Source organism: Somniosus microcephalus, chromosome 6 (assembly GCF_052327205.1).
Source record: "Somniosus microcephalus isolate GS21.2 chromosome 6, FLI_Smic_1.0, whole genome shotgun sequence".
In the NCBI taxonomy this organism is placed as follows: Eukaryota; Metazoa; Chordata; class Chondrichthyes; order Squaliformes; family Somniosidae; genus Somniosus; species Somniosus microcephalus.
Window position 1 is genome coordinate 282,293,211 of NC_140992.1, and position 16,012 is coordinate 282,309,222.

At 46.2% G+C, this 16,012-nt stretch overlaps 1 protein-coding gene across 3 annotated transcripts in view; it reads left to right on the forward strand.

Moving 5' to 3' along the window:
- The window catches only part of LOC147116786 (vacuolar protein sorting-associated protein 4A), a 66,153-nt gene that overhangs the window by 31,764 nt on the left and 18,377 nt on the right, over nt 1-16,012 (forward strand). For all 3 annotated transcript variants that reach the window (XM_085991970.1, XM_085991972.1, XM_085991971.1), the window contains 2 exons: nt 266-422; nt 1,613-1,761. In XM_085991970.1, coding sequence (XP_085848096.1) covers nt 266-422; nt 1,613-1,761 — 306 coding nt within the window. The remainder of the gene's footprint in view (nt 1-265; nt 423-1,612; nt 1,762-16,012) is intronic.

Below are 16,012 nucleotides of genomic sequence, written 5' to 3' on the forward strand. Positions count from 1 at the left end.
AAAATTGGTTTGCCCAGCCAGCAGCGAACAAGGGACAGCAATGTGCAACTTGAGAGCAAAAGGATTGGAACAGAGTTCCATTTCTTTCAGTGTTCAAAGAAATTTGATTTAGGTTGGCAGGATATCGATGTAACTGAACTGATGGCAACCTGTGTTTCTTGCTCCCGTCCCGGAGCCTGGCAAGAGTGTACTTAATCTGTCACAATCCCATTAACTGCTGTGGCTGGCCAATCTAATTGGTGTTATGGTCTTTACATTTTTGTAGGTAAAAGAACTCCTTGGCGTGGGATCTTGCTCTTTGGCCCGCCTGGTACGGGAAAGTCCTACCTGGCCAAAGCTGTAGCAACAGAGGCCAATAACTCCACGTTCTTCTCTGTGTCTTCATCTGACCTCATGTCCAAATGGTTAGGAGAGAGTGAGAAGTAAGTGGCATCTCAAATATCTGGGCTTCTTGAGCTTCTGAGTAAAGGCAGGTTCCGTTACTCCGTAGAGTTCTGACACTATGATCGAGCTCGCAGAAGATACCCTTTCCATCTTTGCTACCATACACTGTCCAATGAGGCAGGTGTTTAGGGAATACCCAGGAAATATGTGGGTTTGGTGCCTGTTGACGTGGGCAGAACCAAAAAGGCATCAATCCAATCCCAGGTGGGCTCCCATTCTGTTTGTCAGAGGAATGTGACACAATATTAAAACTCAAACTGTTAAAAGTAAATGCAGGAAACATTTGCGGAGTGAGGATATTAAGGGATATGGGGGGGGTGCTAAGAATTGGGATCAAAGAACTAGAGCTGGTGTAACTACTAAAATAGTGGTGCAAACTCAATAACTGGTCTCCAGTGTAAGAGAGATGAGCTGAGGAAAGATTAAGCTTCGCAGTGAAAAATGCTGATTGTTGGAACTTGTGGAGGTTGATGAAATATTAAATTGTTCATGGGCAAGATAAATCCAGAATGTTACTTCAGTATGTGCCGTAAATTTCTGATTCTATGATGAAAGTGGGGCCAGAGGATAGAAATGGAAATCACCGAAAAATAAGTTTAGACGGAATATCAGGAAAAACCATCTTTACTCGGCGTGAGAAATATTTAGGATAATCTACCAAACAGAAAATAGAGGTAAAAATCTTGAGGTTATTGAAAGCGAGTTACCTGCCTCTGTCATTCCCCATTGTACCTTATGTGATGGTTGCATCTCCCTTTAAGGGTTTGGGACTTTTACTGAGGGTGAGCGCTGCATCATCAGGTGAAAGCACCAGACCCTTGCTCTCTGTCCGTCTCTGCTTCCTCCACAAGGTCTGGTTCACGCTCGGCAAACCCTGAGGGATGCTCAGGTACGTGGGGCCACCTCTCCCAAGGAGATTGCAAGTACTTTGGCAGCAACAGCTGACTGTCAAGATCCAATGATAAATGATTGAGATTCCAGCACAAGAAAATGTGGCAGTGCCTACAAGAAGTCTACAAAGCGGGTCAGCACGCGGAAGTAGATGGGTACTGAGGGATGGGCTCCCCATAGCTTTCGCAAAGTGCTTTTTAAATTCCTTTCCCTTGAGAGACGGACTGAGAGGTGTGTGAGACTCACTGGGTAATCCTGTTCTCTTTCACCCCCTCAGACTTGTGAAGAATCTGTTTGAGTTGGCTCGACAGCACAAACCCTCCATCATATTTATCGATGAGGTCGATTCCCTTTGTGGATCCAGGAACGAGAATGAGAGTGAAGCTGCCAGGCGCATCAAAACAGAATTTCTGGTCCAGATGCAAGGTATGACTGAAGCCTTTTCCCCCTAGAACCCCTATCCCTCAGAGGCTGGTTCACTCTGAGCCAGACTGATGCACATTACAGACAGCACCTAATGTTACATTGATCTCTCACTTGAATTTCTGGGCAAGAGTTGAACGCTAACACCTGTGGCACTGTAGAGGTGACAGACTCCTGCGCCTGGACACACTGCGAGCATTATCTAGCTTTAAGCAAGATGTGGGCCTGTGGTGATGAGCCCAGCATCATCAGAGTGTCCCTTTTATTTTGTTCGACTAATTTTTCATTAACATGTTTGGATGAATGATGTGCTCATGAAGGTGAGGATGTCAGTGCTGGGAATAGAACTTTCTATTTCTAACACGCAACATATAAATGTTGGCAATATGAACTAAATGGTACAATTTTAAAGGGGTGCAGGAAGAGAGAGACCTGGGGGTGTGTGTACACAAATCTTTGAAGTTGGCAGGACAGATTAAGAATGCTGTTGCCAAAGATTCTTTATGCTCTTTTTTAATTAATAGATGGACAGAGTACAAAAGTAAGGAAGTTATGCTAAACCTTTATAAATCATTGGTTAGGCCTCTGCTGGAGTTTGAAGTCAATTCTGGGGCCCACACTTTAGGAAGGATGTCATGGCCTTGGCGAGGGTGCAGAGGAGATTTCTAGAGTGGTACCAGGGATGAGGGACTTCAGTTACGTGGAGAGACTGGAGAAGCTGGGGATTGTTCTCAGAGCAGAGAAGGTTAAGGGGCAATTTATTGGAGGTGCTCAAGATTATATGGAGTTTTGATAGAATAGCGTACGCTACTGGGAAGGTTGCGTAGTGGTAATGTCACTGGACTAGTAATCCAGGGACCTGGACTAATGATCCAGAGACGTGAGTTCAAATCCCCACGGCAGCTGGGGAATTTAAATTCAGTTAATTAAATAAATCTGGGATAAAAAAGCTAGGATCAGTAATGGTGACCATGAAACTGTCGGATTGTTGTAAAAACCCATCTGGTTCACTAATGCCCTTTAGGGAAGGAAATCTGCCGTCCTAGCCCGGTCTGGCCTATATGTGAGTCCAGACCCGCAGCAATGTGGTTGACTCGTAACTGCCCTCTGAAATGGCCGAGCAAGTCACTCAGTTGTAACAAACCGCTACGAAACAAAATAATAAGAATAAAACCGGACGGACCACCCGGCATCGACCTCGGCACCGGCTACAGACACGGCAATGTCACACCCAGCCCAGTGGACCCTACAAAGTCCTCCTCACCAACATCTGGGGACTTGTGCCAAAATTGGGGGAGCTGTCCCACAGACTAGTCAAGCAACAGCCTGACATAGTCATACTCACAGAATCACACCTTTCAGCCAATGCCCCGAACTCCTCTATCACCATCCCTGGGTATGTCCTCTCCCACCGGCAGGACAGACCCACCAGGGGTGGTGGTACAATGGGGAAGGAGTGGCCCTGGGAGTCCTCAACATTGACTCTGGACCGTATGAAGTCTCATGACTTCAGGTCAAGCATGGGCAAGGAAACCTCCTGCTGATTACCACCTACCGCCCTCCCACAGTTGATGAATCAGTACTCCTCCATGTTAAACACCACTTGGAAGAAGCACAGAGTAGCAAGGGCACAGAATGTACTCTGGGTGGGGGACTTCAATGTCCATCACCAAGAGTGGCTCAGTAGCACCACTATTGACTGAGCTGGCCGAGTCCTGAAAGACATAACTGCCAGTCTGGGCCTGCGACAGGTGGTGAGTGAACCAACAAGAGGCAAAAACCTACTTGACCTCATCTTCACCAATCTACCTGTCGCCGATGCATCTGTCCATGATGGCATTGGCAGCAGTGACCATCGCACAGTCATAGAAACATAGAAGATAGGAGCAGGAGTAAGCCATTCAGCCCCTCGAGCCTGTTCCACCATTTAATGATGTGGAGATGCCGGTGTTGGACTGGGGTGGACAAATGTAAGAAGTCACACAACACCAGGTTATAGTCCAACAGTTTTATTTGAAATCACAAGCTTTCGGAGCGCTGCTCCTTCATCAGGTGAAGTGGAGAGATGCATAAAGACACAGCTTATATAGTCAGAGAATAATGCCAGATGATTACAGGTAATCTTTCTAACTGCCATTTATCGCACCTCGGCAGAGAGATAATCACAACAACCAAAGGTGTGAATGGTGTCCAAAATGGTCAGTCAGGAAAACATTACATCAAAGAACAATGAGGTGGGGTCACAAGGGGTCAGATGTTGCAGATGCTGGGGCCTGTATGGAAAACAAAAAAACAGACAAAAAAACTTTTTTTTTTGCTGGAAATCACAGCAGGTCCGGCCGCATCTGTGTAGAGAGAACAAGCCAACGACGACTCGAGTCTGGATGACCCTACGTCAGGTGGGGTTACATGTAGCGTGACATGAACCCAAGATCCCGGTTGAGGCCGTCCTCATGAGTGCGAAACTTGGCTATCAGTTTCTGCTCTACGATTTTGCGTTGTCGTGTGTCTCGAAGGCCGCCTTGGAGAATGCTTACCCGAAGATCGGAGGCTGAATGTCCTTGACTGCTGAAGTGTTCCCCGACTGGGAGGGAACACTCCTGCCTGGCGATTGTTGCGCGGTGTCCGTTCATCCATTGTCGCAGTGTCTGCATGGTCTCGCCAATGTAGACACTGCGACAACGGATAAACGGACACCCCGCAACAATCGCCAGGCAGGAGTGTTCCCTCCCAGTCGTGGAACACTTCAGCAGTCAAGGACATTCAGCCTCCGATCTTCGGGTAAGCATTCTCCAAGGCGGCCTTCGCGACACACGACAACGCAAATCGTAGAGCAGAAACTGATAGCCAAGTTCCGCACTCATGAGGACGGCCTCAACCGGGATCTTGGGTTCATGTCACGCTACATGTAACCCCACCTGACGTAGGGTCATCCAGACTCGAGTCGTCGTTGGCTTGTTCTCTCTACACAGATGCAGCCGGACCTGCTGTGATTTCCAGCAAAAAAAATGTTTTTTTGGCTGTTTTTTGTTTTTCATACACACCCCAGCATCTGCAACATTTGACCCCACCTCATTGTTCTTTGATGTAATGTTTTCCTGAGTAACCTGTTTGGACACCATTCACACCTTTGATTGCTGTGATTATCTCTCTGCCGAGGTGTGATAAATGGCAGTTAGAAAGATTACCTGTAATCATCTGGCATTATTCTCTGACTATATAAGCTGTGTCTTTATGCATCTCTCCACTTCACCTGATGAAGGAGCAGCGCTCCGAAAGCTTGTGATTTCAAATAAAACTGTTGGACTATAACCATTTAATGAGATCATGGCTGATCATCCAAATTCAGTACCCTGTCCCTGCTTTCTCCCCATACCCCTTGATCCCTTTAGCCTTAAGAAATATATCTAACTCATTCTTGAATATATTTAATGAATTGGCCTCAACTGCCTTCTGTGGTAGAGAATTCCACAGGTTCACCACTCTCTGGTTGAAGAAATTCCTCCTCATCTCTGTCCTAAATGGCTTACCCCTTATCTTTAGACTGTGACCCCTGGTTCTGGACTCCCCCGCCATCGGGAACATCCTTCCTGCATCTAGTCTGTCTAGTCCTGTTAGAATTTTATAAGTTTCAATGAGACCCCCTCTCATTCTTCTAAACTCCAGCGAATATAAGCCCAATCAACCCAATCTCTCCTCATGCGTCATTCCTGCCATCCCAGGTATCAATCTGGTGAATCTTCGCTGTACTCCCTCCATGGCAAGAACATCCTTCCTCAGATAAGGCGACCAAAACTGCACACAATACTCAAGGTGTGGTCTCACCAAGGCCCTGTACAACTGCAGCAAGACATCCTTGTTCTTGTACTCGAACCCTCTCGCTACGAAGGCCAACATACCATTTGCCGCCTTAACTGCCTGCTGCACCTGCATGCTTACCTTCAGCGACTGGTGCACAAGGGCACCCAGGTCTCATTGCACTTCCCCTTCTCACAATCTATTGCTGTTCAGATAATCTACCTCCCTGTTTTTGCCACCAAAGTGGATAACCTCGCATTTATCCACATTGGGCAGATGCAGTATAATCACCCAACCTGTCCAAATCATCCTGGAGTTTCTCTGCATCCTCCTCACAGCACACACGCCCACCCAGCTTTGAGTCGTCTGCAAACTTGGAGATATTACATCTAGTTCCCTCGTCTAGATCATTAATATATATTGTGACTAACTGGGGTCCTAGCACCGATCCCTGCGGTACCCCACTAGTCACTGCCTGCCACTCGGAAAAAGACCCGTTTATTCCAACACTTTGCTTCCTGTCTGCCAACCAGTTCTCTATCCAAGTCAGTACCTTACCACCAATCCCATGTGCTTTAAGTTTGCGTGCTAATCTCTTATGCGGGACCTTATCGAAAGCCTTCTGAAAGTCCAAACACACCACATCTATTGGTTCTCCCTTATCTATTCTACCAGTTACATCCTCAAAAAATTCCAGTAGATTAGTCAAGCATGATTTACCTTTTGTAAATCCATATTGACTTTGTCCAATCCTGTCACTGTTTTCCAAGTGCTCTGCTATTACATCTTTTATAATGGACTCTAGCATTTTCCCCATTACCGATATCAGGCTTACTGGTCTATAATTCCCTGTTTCCTCTCTACCACCTTTTTTAAATAGTGGGGTTACATTAGCTACCCTCCAATTCATGGGAACTGTTCATGGGGTCGATAGAATTTTGGAAGATGACCAGCAATGCATCTACTATTTCTAGGGCCACTTCCTTAAGTACCCTAGGATGTAGATTATCAGGCCCTGGGGATTTATCGGCCTTCAATCCCGTCAATTTCCCTAACACCATTTCCCTACAAATACTGATTTCATTCAGTTCCTCCCTCTCATTAGACCCTATGTTCCCTGACATCTCTGGGAGGTTATTTGTGTCCTCCTTTGTGAAGACGGAGCCAAAGTATGTAATTAATTGGTCTGCCATTTCTTTGTTCCCCATTATAAATTCCCCTGATTCTGACTGCAAGGGACCTACGCTTGACTTCACCAATCTTTTTCTCTTCACATATCTATAGAAGCTTTTACAGTCAGTTTCTATGCTCCCTGCAAGCTTACTCTCAGAATCTATTTCCCCCCTCTTAATTAATCCCTTTGTCCTCCTTTACTGAATCCTAAACTGCTCCCAATCCTCAGGTGTGCTGCTTTTTCTGACCAATTTATATGTCCTCTCCTTGGATCTTATGCTATCCCTAATTTCCCTTGTTAGCCATGGTTGAGTCACCTTTTTTATTTTTATGCCAAACAGGGATGAACAAATTCTGTAGTTGATCCATGCGATCTTTAAATGTTTACCATTGCCTATCCACCGTCAACCCTTTAAGTAACATTCCCCAATTCATCCTAGCCAACTCGCGCCTCATACCATAGTAGTTTCCTTTATTTAAATTCAGGACCCTAGTCTCTGAGTCAACTGCTTCACTCTCCATCTTAATGAAGAATTCTATTATGATCGCTCCTCCCCAAGGGGCCTCGCACAACAAGATTGCTAATTAATCCTTTCTCATTACATAATATCCAGTCTAAGATGGCCTGATCTCCAGTTGGTTCCTCGACATATTGGTCCAGGAAACCATCCCGTATACACTCCAGGAATTCCTCCTCCACAGTATTGTTACTACTTTGGTTAGCCCAATCTATATGTAGATTAAAGTCACCCATGATAACTGCTGTGCCCTTATTGTACACGTCTCTAATTTCCCGTTTAATGCCATCCCCAACCTCCGCATTACTGTTTGGGGGTCTGTATACAACTCCCACTAATGTTTTCTGCCCCTTGGTATTTCTCAGCTCTAACCATACAGATTCCACATCATCAGAGCTAATATCCTTCCTTACTATTGTGTTAATCTCCTCTTTAACCAGCAATGCTACCCCACCTGCTTTGCTTGTTTGCCTGTCTTTCCTGAATATTGAATACCCCTGGATGTTGAATTCCCAGCCTTGGTCACCCTGGAGCCATGTCTCCGTAATCCCAATTATATCATATCCGTTTACATCTATTTGCGCAGCTAATTCATCTACCTTATTACGAATGCTCCTCGCAATAAGACATAAAGCCTTCAGGCTTGTTTTTTTTAATACTCTTAGACCTTTTAGAATTATTAGTTACTGTGGCCATGTTTGATTTACACCCTTGATTTCTCTGACTGCCACTTTTGCTTTTCTCCTTCCTGTCATTTGCTTCTATCCTTGCTTCCCTTTCCTCTGTCTCCCTGCACAGGTTCCCAACCCCCTGCCATTTTAGTTTAAACCCTCGGCAACAGCACTAGAAAACACTCCCCCTAGGACATCGGTCCCGTTACTGCCCAGGTGCAAACCGTCCAGTTTGTACTGGTCCCACATGCCCCAGAACTGGTTCCAATGTCCCAGCAATTTGAATCCCTTCCCTTGCACCATTCTTCTAGCCACGTATTCATCTGAAATATCCTTCTATTTCTACTCTGACTAGCACGTGGCACTGGTAGCAATCCTGAGATTACTACCTTTTGAGGTCCTATTTTTTATTTACTTCCTAACTCCCTATATTCAGCTTTTAGGAACTTATCCCATTTTTTACCTATATCGTTGGTACCTATATATACCACGACAACTGGCTGTTCACCCTCCCCCTCCAGAATGCCCTGCAGCCGCTCCGAGACATCCTTGACCCTTGCACCAGGGAGGCAACATACCATCCTGGAGTCTCGTTTGCGGCCGCAGAAACGCCTATCTATTCCCCTTACAATAGAACCCCCCCATCGCTATAGCTCTCCCGCTCTTTTTCCTCCCGTCCTGTGCAGCAGAACCACCCATGGTGCCAGGCAGTTGGCTGCTGCTGCCTTCCCCTGATAAGCCATCTCCCTCAACAATATCCAAAGCGATATATCTGCGCCTACTACTCTGCCTGGCGGTCACCCGTTCCCTTCCTGCCTGTGCAGCCTTTACCTGCGGTGTGACCAACTCATGAAACGTGCTATCCACGATGTCCTCAGCATCGCGAGTGCTCCAGTATGTATCCATTCGTAGCTCCAGCACCGCAATGTGCTCTGCCAGTAGCTGCAGCTGGATACACTTCCCGCACACATGGTCGTCAGGGACACAGGAGGTGTCCCTGATTTCCCACATAGTGCACGAGGAGCATGCCACGGGGCCGAGCTGTGCTGCCATGACTTACCCTTTAATTAATTTAAATTAAATCAAATCAATACCACTAATTACACTACAATTAAATGATATACTCAAGGGCCCTTGTTTACTAGCACTCCCCGCTACACAACAGAGACCGTAGAAACTATAACCACAAAAATTAAGACCTTCTAAACTTTATAAACTATTAACCTTAACTGTCAAACTATAGAGTAGTATAAGTACTCATCTGGTCGTACTCACCCAATCAGCTGCTTCCTCTTGCCCGCGTCATTTTTTGAATCGTGACATGGCTCTGGAACGTGGCTCGCCGGTCTGCGAGATCGGTAAGTCATTGTGGAGATGAAGTCCCATCTTCACACTGAGAACACCCTCCATCGTGTTGTGTGGCACTACCACCATGCTAAATGGGATAGATGCAGAACAGATTTAGCAGCTCAAAACTGGGCATCCATGAGGCTCTGTGGGCCATCAGCAGCAGCAGAATTGTATTCCACCACAATCTGTAACCTCATGGCCCGGCATATCCCTCACTCTACCATTACCACCAAGCCAGAGGACCAACCCTGTTTCAATAAGGAGTGTAGAAAAACATGCCAGGAGCAGCATCAGGCGCACCTAAAAATGAGGTGCCAACCTGGGGAAGCTGCAACACAGGACTACATGCATGCTAAAAAGTGGAAGCAGCATGCTATAGACAGGGCTAAGCGATACCACAATCATCCGATCAGATCAAAGTTCTGCAGTCCTGCCACATCCAGTCGTGAATGGTGGTGGACCATTGAACAACGAACGGGAGGAGGAGGCTCCAAGAATATCCCCATCCTCAATGATGGTGGAGCCCAACACGTGAGTGCAAAAGACAAGGCTGAATCGTTTACAACAAACTTCAGCCAGAAGTGCCAAGTGGATGATCCATATCGGCCTACTCCCAAGGTCCACACCATCACAGAAGCCAGTCTTTAGCCAATTCGATTCACTCCACGTGATATCAAGAAACAGCTGAGCACACTGGATACAGCAATGGCTATGGGCCCCGACAACATCCCGGCTATCGTGCTGAAGCCTTGTGCTCCAGAACTAGCCACACCTCTAGCCAAGATGTTCAGTACAGCTACAACACTGGCATCTATCCATCAATGTGGAAAACTACCCAGGTATGTCCTGTCCACAAAAAGCAGGACAAATCCAACCCGGCCAATTACCGCCCCTTCAGTCTACTCACAATCATCAGCAAAGTGATGGAAGGTGTCATCGACAGTGCTATCAAGCGGCACTTACTCACAAATAACTTGCTCACTGATGTCCAGTTTGGGTTCCGCCAAGACCACTCGGCTCCCGACCTCATTACAGCCTTGGTACAAACATGGACAAAGGAGCTGAATTCCAGAAAGTGACTGCCCTTGACATCAAGGCAGCATTTGACCGAGTGTGGTATCAAGCAGCCCTAGTAAAACTGAAGTCAATGGGAATCAGGGGGGAACTCTCCACTGGCTGGAGTCATACCTAGCACAAAGGAAGATGGTTGTGGTGGTTGAAGGTCAATCATCACAGCCCAGGACTTCGCTGCAGGAGTTCCTCAGGGCAGTGTCCTAGGCATCTTCAGCTGCTTCATCGATGACCTTCCGTCCAACATAAGGTCATAAGTGGGGATGTTCGCTAATGACTGTGTAAGGGTTGGGGCTTCTTTAAACTGGTTTAAAGTAATTTTCCTGGTCTTGCAGCCTTTGCCTGCACTCAGACCAATTCCAATAAAACCAATTTTAAAACCGCGGTTTCGAATCGCTACCCCACCTTCCAGTTCTGACTGCAGGGCTTATAATTATTGATATTAAAACAGACACGTAGTTTGGATGAGAGAAAAAAATCAAGTTTTATTAACTAAAAGAAACTATAATCAAAATATCAAACTATACCACACGAACACAGTAATTACAGTAAAACTATATAACAGGGGGTTGCAGACGGCGAAAACGAGGGATACAATGGCTACAATGTTATTTAAACAATCTTAGCAATACCCTTAAACCACCACCCCTTAGCTCCTGCTAGGTTGCCTTGTTGAGGAGTCAGAAACTCTGCTCACCTGTGATCCAGCGAAGTAAGAGGCCAGATAGCTTCTTAGCAGCTATCTTTATACCTGGTCAGGTCCTGCTGTTCTGCCCTGCAAGGGCTGTGTGCAAAATTCCCCGCCCAAAGAGTCCAATACACAAGAGAAAGCTGTGATTGGCTAACTCAAAGTGGTTAGACTGGGTTAATGTGTCTTCCGGAGCTCCCTGGGCTGAAACAAAAGAGAATGCAACAGCCCTATTGTCCAGAATGCTAAGTGATTTAGACTCATTCAATTGTTAAACGTTTCCCATTCAAGGCACAAAAGTCTCTTCTGCAGTTTAGATGTATCCACTCGATATACAAACAAATGCTAATAGCATTCGATTGCTTTGTAAACAAAGCATTGTCCTTTGTCTTCGGCCATGTGGTGACAGCCATTTTTATCCCTGGAAATTTAAAAGCACAACGCCCAGGGATTCTTTAATCAAAAAAATTGATCTTCAGAACTGTAAATTATTGCGAATTCTTACAACTGCACAGTGTTCAGCGCCATTCACAACTCCACAGATAATGAAGCAGTCCATGCCCGCATGCAACAAGACCTGGATGACGTTCAGGCTTCGGCTGATAAGTGGCAGGTAACATTCGCACCACAGAAGTGCAGGGCAATGACCATCTCCAACAAGCGAGAGTCTAACCATCTCCCCTTGACATTCATTGGCATTACCATCCCCCACTATCAACATCCTGGGGGTCACCATTAACCAGAAACTTAACTGGACCAACCACATAAATACTGTGGCAGCAAGACCAGGTCAGAGGCTAGGTATTTTGCGGCGAGTGTCTCACCTGACTCCCCAAAGCTTTTTCACCATCTACAAGGCACAAGTAAGGATTGTGATGGAATACTCTCCACTTGCCTGGATGAGTGCAGCTCCAACAACACTTAAGAAGCTCGACACCATCCAGGACAAAGCAGCCCGCTTGATTGGCACCCCATCCACCACCTTAAACATTCACTCCCTCCACCACCAGCGTACCGTGGCTGCAGTGTGTACCATCTACAAGATGCACTGCAGCAACTCGCCAAGGCTTCTTCGGCAGCAGCTCCCAAACCCGCGACCTCTTCCACCTAGAAGGACGAGGGCAGCAGGCGCATGGGAACACCACCACCTCCAAGTTCCCCTCCAAGTCACACACCATCCGGACTTAGAAGTATATCGCTGATCCTTCATCGTCGCTGGGTGAAAATCCTGGAACTCCCTACCTAACAGCACTGTGGGAGTACCTTCACCATATGGACTGCAGCGGTTCAAGGCGGCGGCTCACCACCACCTTCTCGAGGGTAACTAGGGATGGGCAATAAATACTGGCATTGCCAGTGACCCCCAGATCCCATCAACGAATAAAAAAAATTAAAAAAAATAAGAAACTTTCTACTGGCAGGAGGGTTAGCAACCAGATTTAAGAAATTGGCAAAAAATCCAAGGGGATAATTAGGTTTATTTTTTAATGAGGGAAGTTATGATCTGGAATGCACTGCCTGAAAATGTGGTGGAAGCACAAAAAAGAGGCCCTTCGGCCCATCGTGTCCGCACCAGCCATCAAGCCCTGTATTCTAATCCCATTTTCCAGCACTTGGTCCGTAGCCTTGTATGCTATGGCGTTTCAAGTGCTCATCTAAATGCTTCTTGAATGTTGTGAGGGTTCCTGCCTCTACCACCCTTTCAGGCAGTAAGTTCCAGATTCCAACCACCGTCTGGGTGAAAAAGTTTTTCCTCAAATCCCCTCTGAACCTCCTGCCCCTTACCTTGAAACTATGCCCCCTGGTTATTGACCCCTCTACTAAGGGGAAAAGTTCCTTTCTGTCTACCCTATCTATGCCCCTCATAATTTTGTACACCTCAATCAGGTCCCCCCTCAGCCTTCTCTGCTCTAAGGAAAACAACCCCAGCCTGTCCAGTCTCTCTTCATAGCTGAAGCTCTCCAGCCCAGGTAACATCCTGGTGAATCTCCCCTGCATCCTCTCCAATGCAATCACAACCTTCCTATAGTGTGGCGACCAGAACTGCACACAGTATTCCAGCTGTGGCCTAACGAGCGTTTTGTACAGCTCCATCATAACCTCCCTGCTCTTGCCTTCATTAGCCGAGGCATAGAATATAAGTATCCCATATGCCTTTTTAACCACCTTATCCTGCTGCCTTCAGGGATCTATGTACACGCACACCAAGGTCCCTCTGATCCTCTGTCCTTCTTAGGATCCTAACATTCATTGTGTATTCCTTTGCCTTGTTAGTCCTCCCAAAATGCATCACCTCGCACTTTTCAGGGTTAAATTCCATTTGCCACTGTTCTGCCCATCTAACCATCCCATCTATATCATCCTGTAGCCTAAAGCTTCCCTCCTCGCTATTTACCACTCCTCCAATTTTCGTGTCATCTGCGAACTTACTGATCATACCTCCTACATTCATATCTAAATCATTAATGTACACTGCAAACAGCAAAGGACCCAGCATCGATCCCTGCGGTACACCACGGGACACAGGCTTCCAATCACACACACAACCTTCGACCATCACCCTCTGCCTCCTGCCACTAAGCCAATTTTGGATCCAGTGTGCCAAATTGCCCTGGATCCCATGGGGTCTTACCTTCTTGACCAGTCTCCCATGTGGGACTTTGTCAAAAGCCTTACTGAAGTCCATGTAGACTACCTCAACTGCACTACCCTCATCCATACACCTAGTCACCCCCTCAAAAAATTCAATCAAATTGGTCAGACATGATCGCCCCCTGACAAAGCCATGCTGACTATCCCTGATTAATCCCTGCCTCTCCAAGTGGAGACTAATTCTGTCCCTCAGATCTTTTTCCAATAATTTCCCTACCATTGATGTTGGGCTCACTGGCCTGTAATTCCCTGGTTTATCCCTACTACTCTTCTTGAACAATGGTATTATGTTAGCTGTTCTCCAGTCCTCTGGCACCTCCCCTGTGGCCAGAGAGGTTCTGAAAATTTGTGTCAGAGCCCCTGCAATCTCCTCCCTTGCCTCACACAGCAGCCTGGGATACATCCCGTCAGGGTCTGGAAATTTATCCACTTTTAAGACCGCTAAAACCGCTAGTACCTCCTCCCCCTCAATATTAATTTGTTCAAGTATATCACAATCCCCCTGCCTGATTTCTATGCCTACATCACCCTTCTCCATAGTGAACACAGATGCAAAATATTCATTTAAAACCTCACCTACATCTTCCGGCTCTACACACAGGTTGCCACTTTGGTCCATACTGGTTACCCTCTTGCCCTTAATATACTTATAAAACACCTTGGGATTTTCCTTTATTTTGCCCGCCAGTGTTTTTTCATGTCCCCTCTTCGATCTCATAATTTCTTTTTTAAGTACCCCCCTGCAATTTCTATACTCCTCTAGGGCTTCCACTGTTTTTAGTCCTTTGTATCTGCCAAAAGCCTCCCTTTTATTTCTAATCCATTCTTGTATATCGCTTGACATCCAGGGTTCCCTGGGCTTGTTTACGGGAACATGTTGGTGTTCTACTCTCTCTATTTCCTTTTTGAAAGAATCCCATTGCTCTGATATGGATTTTCCTAAAAGTAGCTGATCCCAGTCCATTTTGGCTAGATCCTGCCTTATATTAAAATCGGCCTTCCCCCAATTTAGAACCTTTATTCCCAGTCCATCTTTGTCCTTTTCCATGACTACCTTATATCTCACCGAATTATGGTTGCTGTCACTAAAATGCTCTCCTACTGACACATCTACCACTTGTCCGGCTACATTCCCTAGAATTAGGTCCAGTACCGCCCCCTCTCTTGTAGGACTTTCTACATGCTGGCTCAAAAAGCTCTCCTGGATGTTCTTTAAGAATTCTGCACCCTCTAAGCCTTTCACACTCTGACTATCCCAGTTAATATTGGGGAAGTTGAAATCCCCTACTATTATTACCCTATTATTTCTACACTTCTCTGAGATTTGCCTACATATCTGTTCCTCTACCTCCCCCTGACTGTTGGGGGGCCTATAGTACACTCCCAGCAAAGTGCTTGCCTCCTTTTAGTTTTAAAGTTCTACCCATATGGCCTCATTAGAGGAACCAGCTAAGATATCATCCCTCCTTACAGCAGTAATTGACTCCTTAATTAATATTGCGACACCCCCCTCTGTCTCGCCTGAAGATTCTATACCCCGGGATATTGAGCTGCCAGTCCTGCCCCTCCCTCAACCATATCTCTGTGATAGCAACAATATCATACTCCCATGTGTTCATCAACACCTTCAATTCATCTGCCTTACTCGCAAGACTCCTTGCATTAAAATAAATGCCATCCAGCCTTGCCATACTCCCTTGTGCCATTACATATTTGCTCTGCCTTCCAGGCTGACTTGTTTTTTCCTCTATATTTGGCTGTGCATCACCCCCTACTATAGCTCCACTCCGTATCCAATCCCCCTGCCAAGTTAGTTTAAACCACCCCTGTAGTGTCCGTGTGTAGATAAAGACACTGAAGACAGGAGTTGGTTCATAGGTATTTACTAAGCAAGTCTGGGGGGGGTTTTCTAAAGGATATACACAATACGCAGGCTTATATAGCCCAAGTGGCAATTACCGGCATTACGCACACCTGGGGCTCTTAAAGGCACATACACCATAATTGCTCTTAAAGGCACATACACCACAATTCCTCCCCTTCTAGCTAACTACATCATATTTTAAGTAATTATTAATTACGTTATATGCAAAATAATATACATTGCTGTATTAATTAATTATAAGTTAGTCTCTCAGGAGGCTTCCTGACTCGGTCCGGATAACGCCTCGGGGGTGTAGTAGTTTCTGGTGGTGTAGTAGGTTCTTCTGGCAAGGCTGATTCGGCTTGAAGGCCAGTGTCGGGTTCATCGGGCTCCAGTATCACCGGATCGGAGGTAGATATGGGTATCTCTACTTCATCGTTAGATGTATAGAGTGGTGGTGTAGGTTGTC